Source organism: Odontesthes bonariensis, chromosome 15 (assembly GCF_027942865.1).
Source record: "Odontesthes bonariensis isolate fOdoBon6 chromosome 15, fOdoBon6.hap1, whole genome shotgun sequence".
NCBI lineage: Eukaryota > Metazoa > Chordata > Actinopteri > Atheriniformes > Atherinopsidae > Odontesthes > Odontesthes bonariensis.
The window spans coordinates 14,070,574-14,095,083 of record NC_134520.1 but is presented as its reverse complement, the minus strand read 5'-3'; the positions used below and the strand labels follow the sequence as shown (position 1 = coordinate 14,095,083).

At 39.0% G+C, this 24,510-nt stretch overlaps 1 protein-coding gene across 1 annotated transcript in view; it reads left to right on the top strand.

Annotated features, from left to right (window-relative positions):
• Window positions 1-24,510, top strand: part of ncanb (neurocan b) — a 146,365-nt gene that overhangs the window by 10,485 nt on the left and 111,370 nt on the right. Inside the window, exon 2 of the mRNA XM_075485086.1 lies at window positions 22,720-22,802. Coding sequence (XP_075341201.1) covers window positions 22,730-22,802 — 73 coding nt within the window. The 5' untranslated portion in view covers window positions 22,720-22,729. The remainder of the gene's footprint in view (window positions 1-22,719; window positions 22,803-24,510) is intronic.

Sequence of the window (24,510 nt, the reverse complement as noted above, 5' to 3'; positions counted from 1 at the left end):
ACTGTTGTCTTGCTGTACGGAGTTTTTCCTCAAGCAGCATTTAAATATCTTGCTCTATTCTAAGCTTTCATGTTAATGACTAATAATTATACATTGCTAGGAGCATGTAAGGAGCTTATACTGTTTAAATTATGTCTCGTTTTTGAGTGTATGTCATACCAAAATGTTTCTCTGCAGCATTACATTAATAAAATGTTACAGAAGAAAGCATTGATTTCCTTGCAGATTTCTCATGTTTGTGTAAGCCAGTGAAAAGATCCAGCAACAGTAGAGCCAGGAAAATACCAATTCCCCCTAATTCCACTTGTCTCTCTTCCAAAATCTCACAGGCTTTGATGCCATATAACATGTGTCAAGGCCACTGCCTGCATAATCTTCTGTGGATACACTAGCTTTCAGACTCTTTTCCCAGTGTCTATGCCTCAGACAAGTGGCATTTTCTCTGCCCCACATCATGGCACATCCCACCTCCTTGACTTCTTCTGCTGTCAACATTGCAGGGATTCTTGTACCTGTCAGAATGATTTAGATGCAACACATTTTCTAGGCATGAAATGTCCACTCCATATCTGGACAATTTTTTTTTCTTATGAATATTATATTTAGAATATGAAAACAGGTTTTGCCTGGCAATTTCTATTTAGAGAGAGATCAAATGAAATAACAGCCAGAAGACTGCCGAGTCCAGGGTACATTTAAAAAATCAATTATATATATGCTTCAAATGAAGTGCTTAAAGGAATAGTACAACTTCATTTGGGAAAAAAGCTTATGGCTTGTCTGCTGTGAGACAGACAGATGACATGACAAGATTTGTTCCGTTTTGGGTAAAATGAAGCAACAACCAACTAGCTTAACTTAACATTAAGAAGATTGAGGAAATGAAGGCCGCATGGTCCTGTGTGTGGGTAAATATCAGTAACTGAGCTGTGACATGAGTTCTGGTGAAATAATCTTTTACCTTTTAACAGAGCGAGGCTATTTGCTCTCAAGTAACGAATGGCATGGATAGATAAAAAAACCTGTCGCTATAAGCGTTTGCTCATATATTAAATTGTATGTAACATCTTTGGACTGGCAGTTGGCTGGTCCTGCCTCTTTTGCTTCGTGGTGCATATTACCTGTTAGTGCTCAGTTAGGAACTATTTTTTCTTGCAGACTTGTATTCCAATATTTTGGCCTAACTTTCAGACCGTCAGGATTCCTTTTTTTTTGTTTATTTGTAACATTGAGATTCATAGTGTTTGGGAAGTTTTTATTCCAGTTACAGTAACTTAATGAGTCGTTCTTTGTCAAACAAAGGATTAGTGGAGAGAAGAGAAACTAACGTGACCGTAATTGAAATCAAATGCAGTAGAGACTAAAACACAGTAGTTAAATGAAATGAGGGCTTAAAAATGTGGAAATAAACCCAAAGAACAGGTTGATTTTCCTGTGTATTTTTGACACTGCGACAAAGGCTCCCAAATGCAAATGATTTGGCAGTGGAATTGTTTTTCTTTTTCTTGCAGATATAACAGTGTGGATCTAACAAATTAAGTAAATAAAGTCTTTGCATCTATAAGATCATTTTTGGTCTTTAACCTACACATATGAGACGGGTATCAATCTCCCAACCAAAATCTTCATGAGAAAGTGTGGGAAAAAAGCACATTTCTTATTTCTTATTGTTTCTTAATAATATAATGCTTTGGCACTATCAAAAAGCGACTCAGTCAATAAACTAAATTGCTTTGAATTATCAGTGATAATATGTTGTGAGCTGATCATGTCACCTTCTTTTCAGCTTACTGTGCGCAATGCAGAATGGGCTAAACTCGAACAGCTATTACCCCCACCACAGGCAAGAAATCCCAGCATATCCCCTGCCTTTTTTGTTGTGTCTTTCCGTGTCCCTCTTAAATCATCTTACCCTCATAAAAAATGCCCTGCCATCATTTACAAAGCAATGAGTCAGGAAAAGGAAAAAGTTAAGACTAAAATGGGGACAAATTTTTATTAGGAATTCCTAGAAATTTTATGCTAAAGATTGATTTAATCATCTTTAATACAAGTTTTAAAATCAAATGCATCCCTGGGCTGCCGCTGCTGCATCTTTGGGAGGACATTAATGGGGGGTTGAGAGGCGGCCATTGCTCAGACAGCTGGTTGCACTGACAGAACGGTATTCATCAGGGCTTGATGGACAACAGCAGGTCACATGATATTAGCCCAGAGAGTTAGAGCAAGATGAGCCCCTAACAAGTCATTCACAAATATTGCGTTGATATTCTGTACATTGTTGTATGTGACAGATAAAACAGTGATTGTTTTTTCCAGGGGATAGCTGCCAACCATGTCTGTTATTAGATGCAGTTGTTGTTTTGGGACTTGTTATTCGATGCATGGCTCCACCTCAGAATTGCAGATCATGCCTGCGCTACAGTGGTAATGCGGGAGGACAGCCGAGAGCCCGTGGCTGTGTGTGGCCGTGATGAGATGTGTAATTATCCAAAGCACACTGACAAACTGCTGCAGGTGCATGAGAGATGAAGGGAAATGAGCCAGAAGAGAGGTCAGAGGAAAGCAGAGGAGGAGTTACTGTGGCATGTCATATTCAAGGTTGAGACAGTTTTGTGCGATATTGCGAGGATATTTCTTTGTTATATTTGTGCCTCAGTGTTAGATCAATATACGAATGCTACACTCTCTCACTGTTTGTTTGATTCAGCGTGTATATCTCATTTGGGGTGGACGGCAAACCATCGTCAACCACAGCTGTATTTAGAGTAAATTGCACACAGGGGTGCACGGTTGCAATGTGAATCAGCCACTTTGTTTGCACCGCCAAGAGTCCAGGTGGAAGAGGTGGAGGTTAACATCACCAATCAGGATAATTAATTGCTCCAATTTAGTCATTAAGTGTTGAGTTGGAACTGAGAGCTGACACCTGCAGGGTCTCTGAAAGACTGACAGAGAGGGAAAGAAGAGAGACTGAAAAACAGGGAGAGAAAGGAGGCGACAAAAGTATTGACTGCGTCATGCTAAGAAGAAAATAAACAAGGAGTCTGACTGCTTAGCTCCTGAAATAAGTAATGTTACTGTGGGGGAAAAAATATTGATATTATTATGTAACTTATTCTAACTGTAGTCTAAAGTTATGAAAGTTAGTGTATGTGTTTTGGTCATTACTGTTGCTGTGGGAACTTATTTCTGTTTACACAGTATGATCTAATTCAAAGCTGGTGTAAAATATTCTAAAGGTTATAGGTTCAACACAGTAATAGTTATCGTTAAGGTTAGAGACCACTAAATGTCCATGAAACAAGTGCAAGTCAATGCAGTGCCCTCTAAAGTCATGGATGCACGACCGTGTGTGTGTGTGTTTCTAAAATCTGTCAAGCTCCTGGGGTGAGACCTTCAGTGGGTGTATTTCTGCCAAGACACTTATCAGTTATTCCCCAGGAAGGAAAAGAAGAGGAGAGTTACTTAGAAGGCGAAGAAGAGAGGGGAAAAATGCAGAACCAAGACAAAGCCAAATACAAGTGTAAGATGGTGATGCTAATGCCAATGAAGGATTTTCACTATATTTAGAAAATTACAATTCCCAGCTGAAAGAGCAAAATGATACTTTGACTTTTTTATTAGAATCCTGTTTTCTGTTCAACAATTGAAAAGCTTCCAAAATTTGACATCTTATTGATGTTATGAACAATTAATGAAATAAGCTTAAGTGAGGGATTTACAGTAAGAGCTAATGGTTTAACCTCTCAATCCCCCCCCCCCCCTATAATTTCCATACCTTTAGAGTTTGTGAAATAAAAGGATTTAATGGACAAGTTTAAGATTTCGAGAAAACCTCAGGCTATGGACTGCTTTTTTAAACAAAGTCTTTGTTCTAAACGGTTTAAATGTATGAAGAAATTGCGCACGGAAACTTCCAACTTTGGTCAACTTTGGGTGAGACATAGAGGGAGATAAATCACCACCTTAAATAGTTCAATATGTAGGGTGCCATCTACAGAAATAGGCTCTCCATCAGTGGCTGATGTGCACAAGTGGGTTTCTATGTAACAGATGGCTCAAGCAAGGTTGGTCTGATAATTAAAGTAAAAAAGTTAGTGTCATCTTCATGTGCTACCTCAAGTGTTAAATCATTTCGAACTCGAACCTTTTCTTTCACTCCTTTAGTCTGCTTGGTCTCAGATTCGTCGCTCTCTTGTTCTTTTCCCATCCTTGCTTTCACGATTCTCCTTGAGCTCCTTCACCTGCTCGCGTCTTCAAACATGCCTCTCTGGTGCTTTGTAAACCTTGTGTTTCCCCTCGTGTTCCAATGCTGAGTAATTACAGCACAGGCTGTAAGAGGTTACGTCGGCCACTGCCGCGCTCTTTCGCTCTGATATTCAAATGAGCCTTTGCCTCCTCGTTTGTCAACAGTTCAACAGTGCCTGTTTGTGTGTGTCTATGTTTGTGCACATGAGGCGTCTAATCTCTTATTTAGAATATCGCATGGGAAGGATATTAACATTGCTCAGATGAGAAATTAAAAATGTGGCTGATTAAAGACCGTCTCCTTGCCAGCCTCTTTGTTGAGGCACTGAGATTTAGCTTTAGCATGATTGAAGGTGGTTGCTCTGTGCTGCCACCATCATTAGTAATCACCATCCTTCAGGAAGATTCATGCTACAGTGTGCTAGTTGGCCCAAAACACTTATCCATTACACATGACATTGAGGGCTTGATATATGACAGGCTAATAGCTTCGCGCTCAAGTGACAATAAGAGCCATTAAGATTCTATTTAAAAAAAAAATTAGAGGAACAAGTTTTCTTGTTAACAAAGGTTGTGGCTTGTAATAAAGCTTGACTGAAAAATTGGTGACTGTAATGAATTATTAGTACAGCTTGGTCTCTGTGGTTCAAATGTTTAAGAAACTCCGCAGCATGTGCATTTCTTTCTGGAACGTGTGCGAAAGGTGTGAAGTGTTACTGGGAAAACACACTCACACTGTTGAGTCATCAACAGAAAAATAGCATTCCTGATCCAGCCACTTTTGCTCTGCGGTACTGGAAGCATTTTCACTTCTTCCTCTCATGCACAGAGAGAAATATAACAAGTGGGATGAAATTTACAGGCTGCTAACACTGTTCAGATCTATAGAGAAGGTTAATTTGCCACCAACAACGAAGCAGTGGAAACTAAATGGCTTTATTATCTTTACATTAATTCTTTTTATTTTCTTTTTCTGAAGGTGGATTCAGCAGAGATGATAAATGCTTTATGACTGGCTCTAATTTTCCTTGCTCAAGTGCTGGCCTGCAGTTACTAATCAGTTTCATTGCATTATCTCAGGTGATAAGGCCACTTGGGAGATTGGAAAAAGGGAAGTGTTTAGTTCTGCAGCACAGCCCTATTATTCGCTTAAAACTTGTCGTCTGTTGCATGCATCCTAAAAAGCAACGTAGTTCATATTTAGAAAATACAGATCCTTTTAGTAGAGTGGAAAAGCATTGTAGAATTTTACATGGAAGGTCACAAAGGTGTCTTAGAGACAACCGCCTGCTGCGCACATGAAATACAAAGACCATCTGATGTGTTGGAGGAAATTCAGACTTTTCACTGGTTCAGGTTGCAGAAGAAGTCTCCCAGACTCGAAGCCTGTCAGGTACTGATAAGATCACGATAGAGCTGAGCTGATCAAAGGCCTGCCTGATGTAGTCTGGCCTCTTTGTTCCTGTCTCCAGGGATGGAGAAGGAGCGGAATTGATGCTCTGCTGCATCTGGTTCACACTTGAAGGACTTCTCATCAGATCACAAAGCAAACAGAAATTTAACGCATATGGCTGCATACCAGGTTGTGCTCACAGGACGCCCCACAGTGTCCCAACTCACTCGTCCACACATTCAAACTGTGTAAAACTGATATCATACGTTACCCCGCTGCGCTCCCAGAGAAACCTGCCAAGCCACAGAGATGATAGCCATGCTTGAGATTGATTCCGTGTGTTGCTGCTAATTACTTTATGCCGCCGTTTGAACTGTCTGTTGAAATCCAATTATCAGGCAGTCTGTGTAGCTTACAAGATTGAGGCGGCGACGACGGTAGGGGAGGATCAGCAGTGGTGAGAAAGATGGCAAGTTGTGGTGAAACACTGTCTGGTTCTTAGATATTCAGGATCTCTGAAAGAGAAACCCCTGGCGCAAGATGCTTGGAAACAGTGGTTTACTTAGAAATAGAGCTCTGTTTTGTCCCCTTAGTTACCACATAATGGCACAAGCAGTTAAAGCTGGTTAGTGTAGCTAAGTATCTGTAATCTAGGTTCAGTCTAACAGAAACAAAAATCCTCCAACTTGTATGTTTCAGCCTCACTAATTAATAGATTTGATCTTATCCTTTAATCTTTGCAGATGTAGAATAATCACAAAAAGCCTTAAAATATCCAGCCAAGACAAAAGTCTAACACTTAAGACCAAGTAGAAACAGTGGTTTTGTACGGATTAAATTACAAGGTGATGATTAAAAGCTTTAAAGGTGCTGGAAGGTGAAAATGTCAAGCGTTTTGTTTTAAAAAGTAGGTGTCTGTCACGCCCAGAGACTCTTGTTTTTAGTTTTCATGTTTAGTTTATGCTTTTGTTTACAGCCCATGCTTAGTTTTTGTCATGCTTTAGTTTCCCTGCACTCTGTCCATTAGTTCACTCACGTCACCTGTGTTTTTTCCTCAGCTGCACTCACTCCCCAATCACTCCCAGCCCTCTATTTAGTTTCCTGCCTCCCCTGTCAGTTTTGCCGGATCTTTGTTGTTGTTGTTTGCACTTACCCAAGTTACCTTACCTGACCTGCCTGCGTTGTTTCCCGTTATTCCCATGTTCTTCGTCCCTGTCGTAAAGTTAAGTATTTATTTATTCTTGCCATGCCAAGTCCTTTTGTTTTCTCAGTAACATTTTTGAATCCGGCTTAGCCGCGCCTTTGGTTGTTACTTTGTTTTTTGTTAATAAACCAACCGTTATATTTTGAAAGTCCGCATCCGTGTCCTCACTCACACTCCTGACAGTGTCTTGTTCATAAGACGGTGTCAAAGGGAGAGAAAGCCTCTGGATATCTTCACTGGATCAAAATGATGGCAGCCTGTAAACTTTGCAGCAGGGACTAAAGCACATAGCTTGTTAAAATTTGATCCCCCTGGTAGCAGGCTAACCAACGTGTAATGACATTGCAAAAAACAGCCTATAACTAACAATCAAGCGGACCTCAAAAAAAATATACCCCTGTGTGAAATGTCAATTTGTGTTTTCTTCCTCATCCTGATTTATGTGCACAGCGTAGGCGGCCAGCTGTATGCTCAGAGTCCCACCCTCTCACATTAGATGTCGCTCCTGGACGTTGCGGGTTGCTGGGAGCCACATCAGGTAGGCCCATACCCTCAGACAAACAGGAGTGGTGCAAGGGCAGGCATCAGATAAATAAGTAAAGGCAGGTCTCATCAATTCTGATTCTCTCAAATGAGCGTGCCCGAGAATCGATATAGCCCGGGGATCTCGGCCCGTCTCCATTTCAGACCAAGGGATTGTGCTTGGACCGAGGCTGCACCATAGCCCTTTGCAATAACGCTGGAAATAGCCAGGCTGTGACACGAAACCCCTGCAAGCCTCTCTCGCTCTATCACTTTTCTCTGAAGTCTCCCTGCAGCTGTTCTTTTCTGCATCTTCCATGTCTGCACCCCCAGCCCCACCTCACACCTTCCTCATGCTCCTTATTTACACTTTAACAGCACTCTCGCTGTTTTGCCACTCCGAAGAGGAGACTCGCAACATCTGCACACTTTCATGACTCATTAGCCCTTCCACATGTGATTATTTAATGAGCACAGATCACATCGACGCTCCTGTCACTATTAACAGGCTTGCTTTCCGCTCCCCCCCCCCCCTTCTTCCCCCACCATTTCTTTTCTTAGTGTTTGGAGTGTTTGATTTTTTTTTTTTTTTTCACTTTCATTCCAACACTTTGATTCTTCTCCCCCCACACAGTTAACGCGACACAGTGACTTTCTCTTTCAAGCTACTTCCTTTTTCAGTCTCTACAACTACCCAGTTGAAACCAGGTTTTTCTCATGGCCTCAGTATGCCCCTCTACTAATTTCAGCTCAATTCATTCAGTGTACTATTAAGGTGCTCATCATGTCTCATCATTCTTTTTTTTCATTACATGCCATTTCGCTATCATCCTGTATCCACAGGGAAGGATTCGTTGTCAACTTTTAATAACTCTTCTTGTCACTCGTTTTAGTTTTTTGTCAAACTGTACCTGTTCAATAAGCCTTGTTACAGCTCAAATTATAGACTGCAGATTAATTCAGCTTGTTTTTTTCAGTCCTGAAATCCTTCAATCACGTCTCACTACATAGAAAAAAAAAATCACAATTCACTCATAAATTGTCTTCTTTAATTGTATAAATTTATTGTATTATTCAAACTATGACCTTGAAAATAACAGCTTGAGTTTTATAAAATTGTAATTCATAAAGCGCAGTGAGAAGTTTAACTTGGATGAATAGAATAAATGCTCTTATAAAAATGAATATGGGACTAATACATTCACGGACACTTGCATAAACACAGCCGTTTATAACTGCTATGACATTTGCAGTTTTCGACTCGTGTTCCTTTGACTTCCATGATTAATTTAGAAACGTCCCATCTGTACAAACACACAAAACTGTCTGCATCCTGGTGACTTGAAGGGACGTTGTGTAGTTTGTGTGATTGTGGGTGCATCAGATGGATGTGCCTTGCATTAACTGATATAGTGTTTGCTATGGGAAGAAGACTGATTTAACTGCCCATCAAAACAGCAGATTAATTCTACCACTGGGATTTGTGTTCCTCTCTATATGTGTGTGTGTGTGTGTGTGTGTGTATGAAGCTTCCCTTTATGTAGCTTGATTGTGATATAATTTAATGAGCAGTATGAAGTGGATTGGATCTAGAAAATCTGAGCTATTGGAGAAACACACTCAGGAACATACACACTGAACTTGTATCCTACGGGAGAAGTTCTGAAAGCCCATCTGGCTCATATTCCTCTTACTATCCACGTTGACTCTCCACTCCCTTCCTTCCTCCTTTCTCCTCACTCTGGCAACTTCTCAACTCGTCTTGGGAAAATACAACTGGAGATTAGATGAGTTCCCTCAGTGACAGGTCACGCTCATCCCTCCATTAATTGGTCTGGTCTCAATGTGCCTGCATGGCATGACGAGGAAGATGGAGGAAAGATGAGAGAAAGGAGGAAAAGAAATGTCTTTGGATAGCAAAGTTTTTGATTTAGCTCCAAGGTCATTTTTGTACAACAAAGTCGTATCACATATCCTAGATTTGATTTTTTTATGTCCCTTATAGGGTCCTGCTGGGTCTGGTGGACCCATTGCTTTTTGGGGCTTTTAATTCAACATAATCAAACCTTTTTTTGTTAAAATACTCTGCAGATGTTTACTCCATCCCAATTTAAAGTATTATAAACAACACATATGTTAAAATGTTTTCCCTTTACCGTTGTTAAATTAAATTTATGAATAAAAATGCCACTCGTTTTTGTTCATTTTCTTATTAAAATGTAACAAAATAAGGAAATGCATCATAAAACAGGCATAACTGGAAGTAATCAACAAATGTACAAATTAAGCAAGTATTATTTATTTGAATTTCATTAGAAATTCAACCCAGTTAGGTCAGTTTACACAACATCTGTCTGAACAACACATTAGCCCCATTGAATACGGTTATCATACCAGACTATACCACACATGAGGGGCAGAGTTTCACTGTGTGTGTATTGCATATGTACTTCTTGCACTGGGTGCATGTATATCGTGTTTTTCTGTCCTTCTTGGGTCCACATACTTCACAGTGCTTCTTTTTGTTGTTGCCAGCCATCTAGAATAATGAAAATATAAGGATCTTTACTGACACTTCTCTCTCTCAGAAACATGAATTATTATACTGCAACAACATCAAACACTTACCTCAGGCTCTGCAGATGGTGGTTCTGTAATTTGGGAGGATGTGGCACCATCATCTTCCCCCTGAATCCTCCTCACAATGGCTGCAGAGATTGGGGTTCTTGGAAGATGTCATCTTGTCTCAATCTGAGGTCTCACCAACATTTTCCCCAAAGAGACGCCTCTTCTGCAGCTTTCCCTCATTCCACTCTGGGCTTAGTGACATCCAAATGACGAAGGTGTTGTACAAGGAGATATCCAACATATCAAAGAATATCACCAGAGGCCATCGTAGGGTCTTCCGGTTGCAGCTGTAAGCAGTCACCAGCTTATCGAGGTTATCCACCCCTCCTTTTGTGGCATTATGTTCCATGATCATTTCGGGTGATCCTCACATTCTACTTCCTCTGCATCACCATCAAAACCCTCTGTCTCTTCAACTATCAACTGTAAGGCAGTCTGAACAGAGAGTCGCTTTGCCATCTTGATCAGTTGTGGAATGGAACCACGCTGACAGAGCTATTTATAGTTTCAGGTCCCCAAGATTGGTTCCCGCAAGACAGAGGGTGAAATGTGTGGGAATCTGGGTTCAGACAGTGTTGGGTGCTCTAATTTTGCAACAAAGTTGGTAAATTACCAACATACACACACACACAGAGGCCCAGAGAGGAGTAAGGGAAAATATAGATGCACAGGACCTATGATTTCCACACTTTCACTAGCCCCGGGTCCAATGGACCCAAAGACCCTGTATGTAATATAAACGTGAAGGGGGGGTATACAGGGGGGTGACATTGAAATTTTTTTCTGATTTATGTTCCTCACAGAAAATGAGCCAAGGCCAATGAATCTTAGTTTGAAAAAATAATTATTTGTATCATTTTTATTAAGCTAAAAACTGAAAATGGGTCCCACAGACCCGAAGACCCTATGAGGGATATGCTATTTCAAAGTCAAGCCAAAATACTTTATTTTCCTATAAGGTTGGTTATAACATGATTATGCACCAAAAGCTTATCAAGAAAAAACAGCCAATAGAAGATAGCACACCATTGAAATGACTTCGCACACTACCAGTCACTGTTTTCAAACATGCCAAACTGCTTAGGGGGAAGATCAAATGTAGTGCCGACCCATGACAGACATAATGATAAAATCTGACTGATCTGAAAAGTGCTACTGCATTTATTTTGATGGTGGATCTAGTGCAGGGTTAATAGTTTCCGGTCAACAGACCAGCTCCCAGGCATTCGCCCCAGCATGATGTAGTACTCCTACACCGCTGACTTTGATTAAGTGAGGAGTCTTTACAACCTGCAGTCAACAGCTTGGATTTACCATATCTCATTCACCCGTGGATCCTCCAACTAGACAAAAACAGAGAGAAAGAGATAAAAAGTGTGAAAGGGAATGGAAATGGAAATACAGAGACATATGGACTTGATTGTGGTGACAGGGAGATGAAGAAACAATGTAGAGAAGAGGGGATAAGAAAGTGAATGAGGTATAGAAAAGGAAAACTGGCAGCCTTCCCAGTGAAATCCGTCCTGCTCCCAGACCTGCTGAAATAAAACGATAACATCCTTTCACCACAACCATTTACAGCTGTAGACATATTATGTCTAAGCTCACATTTGGAGTAATGGGTTAGAGTTTGTGCTGAAATTCATTTAAGATTAAATAATTAATAATCCTTCTATTCCTCCATACATCCACCCATTTTTTATACTTATATAGGCTGGAGCCTCTCCCAGCTGTCATTGGGCGAGTGGCGGGGTACATTCCTGGACAGGTCGCCAGTCCATTACATGGCCACACAGGTACAAACGAGACACACAACCATCATTAATAATAAAGACATGGAAAAAAGAAGAATTTCTGATGTCCTCGTGCAACACTGTAAGTTCCATGGTCTCTACCATGACAAAGGCAGTGCCAGTATATCACAAAGTTTTAGTTTTAGTGACCATATGGTAAGTTAGACAGTATTATGGTACAGTCTCTGTTTACTGACTTTAAGTTATAATACTTTAATGTCAGTAGTGCTGTGTGGAATAACCAGCACCCCTTAATTGTAAATGAATGTAAAGTATTGAATGTTCAGAGAAAAATGCACACTGAACAACAAAAAAAAGGCTTTCAATAATAAAATAGGATTTAGGTTAATAAAGTGTGCACCGAAATATTAGCATCCATTTGATCATTTCAAATGAATTCCTCAAAAAAATGCTCACTTCTGCTTAAATTTCAGGGTTTTAATGTAACCTTTATTAGCCAATGTATAATGACTTCACAGCAAAAAAAAAATAGTTTGATAGGTTTTCTATTCATTTAACTGTAGTGAAGATGAGAGAGCTGCTCAAGATTGTCAGAAAAGCTATTATCAAATATTGTGCTCAGACAGTGTATAACCTCCACCAAGGCCTGGGCAGTTTCTTGCTAATTTTCAAATACAACCGGTCTGCACCAAAATTTGTTTTCTTACTTTACCTCTCCACAGAGTTTTATGAAGTTCAGCATCATGTCTTGCAGGATCTTGTTATCAACCTGGCAAATTCCAATGATCACATACCACCACATCAGCAAATACCTTAATGGAGGAAAAGACAGTAAAAAAAACAAAAAAAAACTGTTTAGGTGCTTTGAGGCCACATAGGTGGGAGGAAACTCAATGAGAACACTATTCCATTAAAATATGGTGGATGAGTGTTTTGCTGCCTCTCTTCCCAAAGGAATTGAACATAACAGACTTTGATTTGAATGATTTTGAATTGAAATGTACTATATACTACATGCATCTGAAACAAAAGGTATTGGGTCCTTTTGACAGAACATATAAAACACATAAAACAAAACCAGTTTGAAAAGGAAAAGATTAATCCTTTTTAAAACTGTTGTGATGGAAGAGTAGAAACTAAGATGAGTGAAATAAGCTAGATGTCTATAGGAAATACTTAAACTGGCTTAGAGGCTGCCATTGTTAAAAGTTCTTGTGCCAAATATAGTTTAAGGATGCCAAAAATGATGTTTTTCTCCACTCATTGAATGTCCCTTTTTGTTATTCTTGTTCAGTAACTAAGGAAATTTTACATTAGACATTATAATAACTGATGACCAAAACCGAAAATATCCTCAATCATGTGATGTAAATTATGGTGTGCCAGTAATTCTGACTGGCAGCGTTTAACAATTCAAATAAATGTTCTGCTTTTAAATTTATCCTTCTTGTCATATTTCCAGGGGTAACACTTTCAGTTGCAAAAATTAGTTGTTTCATTCATACGTCAGTTTAAAACAAAACCGACAGGCATTCTCCAGCTGTGTCTGTCTTCATATTATTATAGTTCTAAATCCACATTCATATAATCATATGGACAGACTCACACACTTTGTCCACATCAGGCCCCAAAGCTATTTGCCACTCCGCCCTTTTGAAATGCTTGTGTACAAGGTGTTTAAACTCCTTGTTCCCTATACACCGTCTCCTGAAGCCACATTTATATTCAAGGCAAATACACGCAGACAGCCAAGGGGACCTTGATGTGCCCAGAACAAGTTTAACATTTGCCACCATATAAAGTGGTTTTGTAACCTGGCAAATGAGAAGTCTCAGACATTTGAAAATTGCCTGGCCACCCTGCCTGAACGTAAAAAGCTTTCTGTCACCTAATTTTTCAGGAGAATCTCTTACTTGCTCTCTTTATTTCTTTATTTTACCACCTTACATTTTATCCATCCACTAACCCCCCCCCCCCCTATATTCCTTTATTTTGCTCATACTTACCCTTCTTTATTCAATTATGAGATGAGCTCACTTTTTCTGACCTCACAGATTAAGGTAATACGTTTTATACAAAGTAATGGGAGATATTACGCTACCCTGACAGGAGCCCTGGCCTGTCGCTGCTGTGTTGTATGAGTACCACACATACCACACCACATAGTTTTGCGTATTCCTTAAGCTTATTCTCACTTGACTCTATCAGGGTGCTCAGGCTCAGCATTGGCACTGCAACACTGTACGGTGAAACCTGTTCACGAATGTTGGACACGCATTCTCCATCCTTATTTTAAAGTTTTGTCCTTTGCCTGGGGGTATTAAAATTTTTAGTTTTATTCTGGTCTAACCATTCCCAACCAAGCCTAACCAAGTGTTTGGAAAATTTAAGGCTGCTTGAGATTCAGCTTTTTGCCTCCATCCATTCAGGCTTGGCATTTGCGAGTGACTGAAATAAGTGTTGGTTTTACACGTTTTATACATTTACACTCTCTTTGCCTTAATACCATTTGATTTTATACACACTTCCTGTTTTTCTTCTCCTCTCTTCCTCACTCCACCACTGTCATTATTTTTCCTTTGTCTCTCAATTCTGACCTTTCTTTTTTTTCTGTCAGTATGAATGGCAATTCAGCAGTTCAGGAAGTTGTCAGTGAGTCATTGAAATTCTTACTGTCTCAACTTGTTCTCCTCCAGCTTACATCTTGTTCTTTTCTTTTCTTGTCCCAATGACCATGATGTCCTGCTGTTTCTCCTAACACAGATTCTATCGGCTGGAAAATGACCACCCACTCAGCCATTATTTAAATTGAAGTGCTTTTAAATTGTACTGTAGCTGGTAAGCTATAAAAAGCATTAAAAAAAAAAAAAAAATACCACCAACCATGATATATGCTGTGAGACAGATGCCAACATGGAACCATCCCCTTACCGGAAGAAAATGTGAAGCGCTTAAGCCATTTATGTATGACAGTGTGACAGGTTTCTTTGCTAAAACCTTAATAATATCCTCGTCCAAGGGAAACAGCCCTTTTTTAACCGAAGGGAAGCCTCATTTTTCACTCTAAGAGACTTCACAGACACTGATGGGACTAACTCGCCCTGTGAGCCAGCACTATTGTTAGTACGTATGTGTGTGCATTGGAGATGCAGAAACAACAGGGGTGTATGCGATGGAGTGACTGACTGACAGCAGCTTGAGTGATTAATGAGCTTGTTAATAGTGCACCATGGTGAGGAATGACTGTTGGGCCAATTTGAGAAGAGAAAAGATACAAAGTGAGGACACATTAGAAAATCAGACAACATTTCTTTTTGCCCTTGCAGTGGCAGATTGGTATACAATTTTATCCAAATATAGACAAAAATAAGGTTGCGGCTGAGGTTGGGACAGAATGACGGATGCGTTAGACAAGTCATCAACAATGAAAAGCTGAGGCTGGTCCTATAAAGGTTCTTGAATAGAATTTAAACAGCGAAATATGAACACTTGGCTCTGTATTTTTCTGTTGGAATATGGACTGTGTTTTTGTCTTGCCAATACCTGTCTGTAACAGTGTAGCTGTCTGCCCTCCTGGTCTGTGTGTTATAACAACAGTATGTGTGACAGTATGGGTGGAATTCCTTTAAAATGTCAGAATCTGCTGTATTTCTATGTATTTCTTACCATTACGGTACACACGTGGCAGGGACAGCGCATACAAACTTTTAGACGACTGATACTACACCTGATCATGTGTGACCATGTGCTATCACACAGCACATATGCACTAATGGCTATTAAGACATGCTGTAGACATGCTGACAACAGTTGAAGGAAAAAATGCAGCACATTGTTGCTGCAGTAGTCAGACTATGTCAGACTAGCTAGATTTAGCTACAGACAGACTGGATAAACTAAAATCTGCTTTCTGGTCTGTCAAGCGTCACAGGTTCAGTTCTGGTGACCAAATATTATGTCTTATTAGCAAAGGCAAAGTATGGTAACTGAAGAGTTATTTATAATTGGGTTTCTCTAATAAATCTGATGTTTAGATGGCCTGAGCTAACAAACCACATAGGAACACAATAATACAGAAGATGCACTTGAGCTTGTAAAACTATTCAAGTTGTGAAGCCATGTGAAGGTAGTACAACATCTGTCAATTCTAAGGTTTTAGGTATTATATCAGGATATAACAGATATAACAGAAAAATCTTGTCGTCCTAACCAGGTCTCAAAGTTAAGTAATTACGACCCCAACACAGAACAATTTGCACTATATTATTATTTATTTATCAAAAAGAAAACCAACATGCAGAGTGTGGTTTAAAAACACACTAGGTCCACCCTTACAGCTTCCATATGAATTAAAGCAACACTAGAGAAATTTTGAATCCTAAAACCATGTGATTTTGACTCTTTTTTTTTTTTTAAGCACACCAACTTTGCACATTAAAGGGGCTTGAAACTACACTAGAGCCCTCAGGCACTGAGATACCACAGTTCACGATTTTGGTTACCAACCATGCACTGCCTATCTGCATGTTACCACATCACACATTAGCAACTAGATACTACACATTCAGAACATACTGAGAAAAGTTGAAAAATAAGGCACTGTTGGCCTTACAAATAAACGTAGTGCGAAAAAACACACCGTGGCAGATCCATCAAAGAGGCTCAAAACAAATCTATTGGAGGAAGTGATGAAAATAGATATAGTGCATGAAAGAGACAGGACAATAATAAACATCAGACTGGGTTTCATAGCCATAGTAAGCTCAGAGTAAATACAGGATGACAGACAGTCGAAGACTTAGCTTTGTTGTTGCTATTGGTATGCAATAACTGATTAGGACTATTGTTCTGTGTTGTCTTAGTTTGTCAGTGAAGATGCTGTCATGTAGGTTTAATCATGAAAAGAAAGTGATGGTGATTATTTCTCCCTCTGCTCTGAGTAGGCTCCAAATCGGAGGAGATTAAAGCTTTGGTTGATTCCTATAATTTACCTAAATTGTTTATTTAGTCAAGACATTTATTTTAGAGCTCTGTATATCATGACTATGATACATTACCGCAGCAGCATGGAACTGTAATATATATTGTACAATGTTAATTACATGAATGCCAGTACATTGCATGTGTTGATTCAAATTCTAAAAGAATGTAAACAGAAAATTTTAGCTGTATTGCAGATCACCTGAAGGTTTGTTTGTGGTTAGGTATTTTCATAAGCGTTCCATATATCATAGCATAAAAAAATACGCATTTTTACGTCTTATTTTTGTTGGATCCTGTCATATTACCCTACCTTGTCAGTTGATATTTTTGGTGTCCTCTAAAGGTGTCTTTGCTAGATTCTACAACATAGTGTTATGTGTACGGCTTTGGATGTGCACAACCTTGCACATGAGTTTAACAGCTGCTGTGGGTTGTATAACATAAGTAAATTTTGGCCTCAGTAGGAAAGGGTGCGATCTGCATTCCTTTCTGGCTTCTTGCTTGACGCAAAAAATAAAATCATGATTATTATGGTTGAAATTTACATCAAGACTGTTTAACCTGATCTATATGCTATAATCTATTACTTTATAACATATACTTTGCTTTGTCATGTGTATTTATCTCCAGATACAACAAGCTGTGATGGATGTATAACATGCTAGCCGTTTTTTTTTTCTAAACCTATATTTTGTCAATATAACACTTTACATGAAGGCAAGACTTCTGTAACTGTTTGTTATTTCAACCACAAATTCCTTCAAATTTGTTCAAGCAGTGCTCAAATTCAAGTCATTTGGCCCGAATTACAAGAGACTGAAGTAGGAATTATAAAAAAGTAATTGTCCTTAATATTGTCATGGGCATACATGCAGCTTTCTATTTTGTACTTACTCTATTTTCTGGTACATTGATGTCATTGAATGTAAGAATTCAAAAGGGTAAATATGAACATAGAAAAGTACACACACAAACACAACTGTAACCTATTGTCATTTGGAAATAATTATATCACAATAGCAAAAGGACGGCAGCTAAAAGCTCTCAACACAGCTCAAAAGGTGCTAAAGTAAACCACTGCAGGGCTGGAAGAGGCTAATCACATCCCTCACAAATAAGGAAAGTCAAATAAAAAGCCAAACAAGGTTGCCAGTTGAAATCAAAGTCGATGTGTGAGACTCAGAGTGAGCCAAAACATAGAATGTAAGAGATAAACAGGGGAAGAAAAGGAGTGATGAATTAAGTGAACTAAGATGGCATAGTCACATAAAACAAAGCTCTGACCCCCATTGTGCACATGAGTAGCGGGGGGAAAAAAGACAAGGGAGACCATGAATCATTTGACAAACCAAGTGACAAAGGAAGACATTTTTCATTGATTCAACCACACAATCATACTGTGACTCTCTTTTTGAATGAAATAAAAACCTTTGCTTTTCATAAAACTGTAGATTATTCACGCCAAATTCTAAAAGCTTCTTGTTCTGTGGATTTCTTTGCACCATCTTTCATGCACTGCTCCTTTGAGGTCTATCCAGAGATTTTCATTGGTATTTGGATTGGAGGAGTTTCATGCCAAAACCTTCAGCTTGCTCCTATTGAAGTAATTCAATGTAGGTCTTGAGGCATGTTAAGGACCATGATATCTATCATATAGAAGCATTGTTTCTTTAATCTTCGCTTTATTTAATGTACGCTTTTAGAATTTGCTCAAATATAATTAAATCTAATCTTCCCTCCTCAAGTGAAATGTTTCCAGAGCCACTGTCTGCAACATAAGCCCACAGCATGATACGTCCACCCTTGTGGTTAAATGTGTTAACTTTAACTGTTTTGCAGTTAAAGAATATTGTTTATCTGCATTTTTTAGCAATCTTATTAGGACAGCTCTTGGTCTTCCTCTTCCTCTGTTCTTGACCTCCACTGTTCCTATTAAGTGCCATGTCTTAATTGCATAAGAAAATCAGGAAAAATCTACCCAAAAAAACACTTTTCTATCTTCTTAAAGCCTTGTCCTGCTTACTGAGCGTGAATAAAAAAAATGTGACATCAACATAGAGGAGAATAAGTATTTAAAGGCTCTAAAATTAGCATCTTTTGATTTTATTTCTTTTCTAATAATTGCAAACCCATAGCCCTAACAATTAGGCTTTGAGACTATTTAAATCGATCCTCACTTGTGCTTTTGATATTGCCACCATAAATTTTAACCAAACAAAAAGAATGCACTAATCCTGCTTGAAAAGTTAAAAAGAATGTTTTGTGTTAATTCAATCTCCTTTTGAGATAAGTTTAACAATTTTCTTTAGTTTTCTTTCCCTTTTTTTTTCCCAAGCAGCATGTTGAAAAGGTTTTCAAATTGGAATTTTTAATGCATACATATAGAGGACCAATTACAGCACTTTTCCAATGCACTACCATACCAACAGTTGCCTGTATGAACTTTAAAACACATTTGGTTATCTATTACTCCTGTAAATCCTCACGACAAAAGCTTCCACTCAGCTGCTGCACAGCAGTTTAGCCGTTTGGTTAGAAGTCAGTGTTTTTGTCCTTGACGTTACCTTTTTAAACAGATACAAAAAGGCCAGTGCTGGTGTAAGTGACACCGGCTATCTGTTTCCACCATCTCCACTACAAGCTGCGAAATCCTCCTCCCACTCTCCTCGCTCCTCTCTTGCCCTCAGGCCCCGTTCGGCCCATTGTCTCTCCAGAGATGCCATATTCATTATTTACACTCTGGGCTTCTGGCATGGGCTGACTTACCTCATTTTGTTTCCATCCATTGGCTTTGGTGACTCACAAATTAGGTGATGGTCTGATATGCAGTGTAGAAAAAAAATGTACTGAGATTGAAAACCTACACATAAACACAAATCGTAAATAATTCAGCCTTGTTTGTCTGCTTTCTTCTTTTTAGCTCACAGGCAGCTGTAAGCTGAAAGGTTGTGAAGATGTTTTAGCCAAGAAAGATTTCCCATCCTGCTATGCACTTAGACGTAGTCACTTCAGAGGGTATGTTTTATGCTCAGCATATCCATTGAAGAATCAGATTGAAATATAAGCCAACACCTTTGTTCAAATTAGAATTTGTTCAGGTGTTACAAATAAATGATTTCTAAAGAAAGAAAAAGGCATATAATATAATATGTAAACCCAATAAACCAATGAAGACACACAACAGGCAGCTCCATGTTTAATGTGACACCATCTATGTAGCTTTGAAGTCTTTCCTTTCAACACAGTTACCATTCTTAACACGGGAAACAAGAAGTCCATCTTGTGTCCAGTTGTGGCTCCACTGCTTTTATCTGCCTGATTCCATTGTTGAAATGCATCAGTGTTTTTTCCCTGTTGTGCAATGTTTTTGCCTTTAAAAGTCTGTTTTTCTGCAAACAGCTGGGTTGCATTCTCATTTAATCCAATGCCACATGCCAACAAACGCATTTCCTACGTACACAGTAAACTGTGGATTCAATATTTCTACCAGAGATTTAGACTCATTTTGATGGCACCAGCTGCCATTCAACTTTGCAAAGCCAGTACTAGTCAAGAATATTTCTTATCAAGGAGAAAATTTGAATTCCACAATCTGGGCTTCATGTGGGTTACAGTATGTGTTGTACCTGCCAGATGCAGCCCAAATGTCATCAGCTGAATTTGACAGGGGTTACAGCAACTTTTGAGAGGGCCAGACATTGCTCAAATGCCCAAAGAAAATGTAGAGCTTCACCCTCCACAGTCAACAGTCAAATCCCCATGTGGGCAATAAAAAAAAAACTGTAGATGTAGACGACATTTGGGCCATTCTTTGTCGACCGAATAAAAACAGAAACTTGCCATTCAGAGCAAGTATAACGTGTAATTATTTGTCAATGATGAGATGATGATGTTTCATCTTTGGAGTTTACGGAAAGAAGAGAAGAAACAAAGGACGGACACGGATGTGCCTTACTGCTCCTAGACAGGGGATGTAGGTAACTAGGAGCAAGATATTTGGAGTAGGCTATGTAGCTGGTGCATATTTTCTACCCAACTATGGAGAATGTATTGTCTTTTAATCACTAACATTCTTTGAAGTTTTGTAGTTGGTCAAGTCAGCTCTGACGGGCTCAGTTTATTGTTACGTTACCAAGCTGGCTGTCATCTAGCTGTCACTAGTTTGGTATCTGATAAGTCTCTGATTATGCCGAATAACAAGCTCTCAAAGCCAGCATGTTGATTGGTGAAGGCTGAGTCATAAGTACAACTAGAGTTGCACCATATTTAGCCACGTTTGTAGTGTCAGTGAGCAAAGTCACTAGGTTCATACTCGAAACCTTTCTAAGCAGCCTAATATGGGCTGGCAGGAAGTAGAAAACAAAAATGATTGCCAGCACATTTTTCTCAGTTTTTTCTCATCGGTCAAAGTTGCTTAGTTCAGATCTTATGCCTGGGCATCAGGGGAAGAGGCACACAGAACATTTTCCAATACAGTAAGTTGGATAAGAAGTAACGAGTCAACGAGCAAGTCAAATGAGCAGCAAGTGAAGACTCATGAACAAACAATAACTTCCAACTGACTGGTTTCCATCAACAGATGGTCAGTTAAACTTAGGGTGTCTGTTTCTGAGAACCGAATTGTAAACTCAGCCTTATTGGAAATAAATTGCTGTTTTTGTGTTGGAAAACTATTTACAGTTCTAGTATTGATATTCAACCCAATCTCAATATCCTATCACCCGACATCTGTATATCCATTGTTTATGATCCTCTGAGCTGAAAATGGTGTCACACCTGAGCTGACCATGTTCCAGCTGCATCAGAAATCCAGTAGATTTTTTACTCATTGTTGTGCTCTCTTAGTTGGCTAACAGTCATGGAAGATATGCACATGATATCGTACATGTGACTGGACTCAGTTAAGCCATATCAATGGCTGCAGGCTGTTTGTCTCAAAAACACGTCTCAAATTCGGAAAAGCTGTTGTGCAATTGATTGGACCAACATGTACTGAAAGAAATCAGATATTTTCTTTTTCCAAACTTACAAAAATCAGAGAGCCACATGGATTGCTATAATTCATTGACATAACTGTAATCCAGGCTCAGAAACATGGATTTGTTGTGAACACTTTGTGTCCAGTGTGTTTGATACAAACACCAAAGCAAGATGTTCCCTGATAAAGACTGGATAGTACTATGTGTTTCACTGGTGTGATACAACAGCAATTGACAGAAGTGCTTTTTTACAGTTTAACACAACCTATTATCTATTATCACCACTATTTTGGCCATGTTGGATTTTGAAGTCAGGGCCTTTGCGTATGTGACTTCAGAGGGAGTTCCATTTAACTTTTCTCTGTTGGAAATAATCATTTCTGAGTTTGAAAGGAACACACAGTCATTTGTACACATTGGAGTGAAGTCATGATTAGTATGCTTTGACAGTATTTGTGAAGTTACTTTTTCAGCTTTACTTTACTGTAGCTTGAAGTTCTTTTTTTTTTAAAGTCTGTTTTTTTTCCTCACTTTCTCATCAGTGCATGAAGGTATAGGTTTAATGGCCCTCGACAGAAAGACAACTGCTTAACACAATAATTGAATTAAGCTTTTACTTTTGTTTACAGACTGTAGTTTTATGTAAAATGCAAAAGGAATCAAGCATTTCTTTACTGTACTTGAAAAGCACAACACCGTGGTCAAAGTAAGTCTATTGATATATATGTATTTTAAAGCTCTTTAAAGCCCTTAATCACAGTTGCAATGGGCTTTAGAGGACTTCAGTCCGCCCACACTAGCAAATCAAAGAAGTATGAACTATCACACTTGTATCTTGAAGCTCTTACCAAACAAAAGGAAAAAAAAAATCAGATGACAAGGAGTTAATACACTGATTCATCTGAGCCTGCAGTGTGTATTAAAAGAACTTCCCAAGGGCAATATGTTGATTTTAGCTCCCTTTGTTTGCACATTAACTCTCTTTCTCTTCATCTCTGTGTCCAGGTGCAGCAGGATGCAGGGCGTGTGGCCTGTGTGTGGACTTCAGCCCCTGCTGCTCCTCCTTCTGCTTCAGACTGCGGGCTGTGGTGAGTCCTCATTAAACTGGGCAGACCCTGTCACCTGACTTATACAGTACATAAATCCAGATAATCAAGTGCACGGGCAAACTTTTCACCAGTTATTAAAGTAAAATATTCATGGTTTTTCTTAGTCTTCGTCCAAGGTTGATATGAATTTTTTTCCAACATTTTGCTGTGAGCAATTATTTTGCCACAGGTCACACTGTACTTTTCATTGACTGAAGTAAAATTCCAAAGAAATGTGTATTTGAGTTTATATTCTGCATTCAAGGAAACAAGGTCCCACTCTGGCGGTTATCAATGTTTTTTTAAGAGCTCATCATAAACATGAGGAAGTTAATTGTCATTGTGGTTGTCTACAAGGAAATTTGGTGTGGCACTCTCATAAAAAAGGTGTATAGAGAATTTAAAATACACCAAAAAACACAAGACAAGGAAACACAAAACATTTATAGTGACACACAGAGCACAAATGATGATATAAATATTATAGATAATGATAAATGGTATAAATAGCAGGATATTGCACATATTATTGTACACCCAAGCAGCTCGTTTTGCACATTTCTGTCCTTGTATAGTGATTTGCCAGTAATTATGCCTGTGACTGTGTGTAGATGGGGTGTATATGCGTGGGATGATAGAGGCTACGGCTCTTGGGAAGAAGCTGTTCCTAAGTGTCATAGTCTGGATTTTTAAAGAGTGGTTCTGCTTCCGGATAGAAGGGAAACAAAGAGGGTGTGCTGGGTGGGGTTTTGTCAGGGCTGATAGATCTAGCTTTCAGTATACAATCCAAACAGAAAGTGAAGCCTCCACGGCCCACTGAGCTGTCTTTAGCACCTGGGACACATCTCTCCTGTTTTCCACTGTGCAGCTTTCATACCTCAATGTGCAGCTCTGGCAATGGTGTTCTTTTTAAGGCACATGAGAAATTCAGCTGTTGTAGGCAGAGACTGAAAAGCCAGCAAGCAGAAAAGCTTTTGCCTCCCAGCCAAGCGAGTCCAAGGTTTGTGGTCCCGGATCGCTTGGCTGCTGGTTCGGCTTGCTCACAAGCTCATGAACTCACGGCTGACCATCTTCCTGCCTGAATCCAAGTCAAATTTTTCTCATGACATGCTTTTTAACACGTGAAAAATGCCTTATTGAAATGTTGATAAGAAAAAAAAGATTGCATTTTTTGTGGAGAGCGACTTTAAGAATGTTTTGTGGGTGTCTCTTATCACAGTATCGCACAGGAACTTTTGAATGTCAGCTGTATGAGTTCAGATCACCTCAGATTCACTGCACAGATAATGAAAAATTGTGCTTTCAGTTTGAAAACTGCTGGAATTTTACATTATATTTTTCTTGAAGTAAGTTAAACTAAACTTAAGGTTAATCAATTATTTCAATAGTTACAAATATATTCATTTTAGATATTATCGTTATCAATCAAAAATTAAGTTTTCAACAAACATATAGCTGTGGTTTTATCATATTTTGTTGACTGACGCACTAACATGGAAAATTGATTGATACATGCAAGTATATAAAATCACACTGACCACTATAAACTAATGTGATGAGTAAGAAGTGAGCATTTTGAAACTGTCTGAAATCATGATTTTCAGTCTAAAATGAACTCTAACTACTACCCCCCTAACCTTACCCTAGCCAGAGAAGAGCGCAGACCTAAACACGAATCCCAAACAGAAACGGTAAACAAAAATTTCTT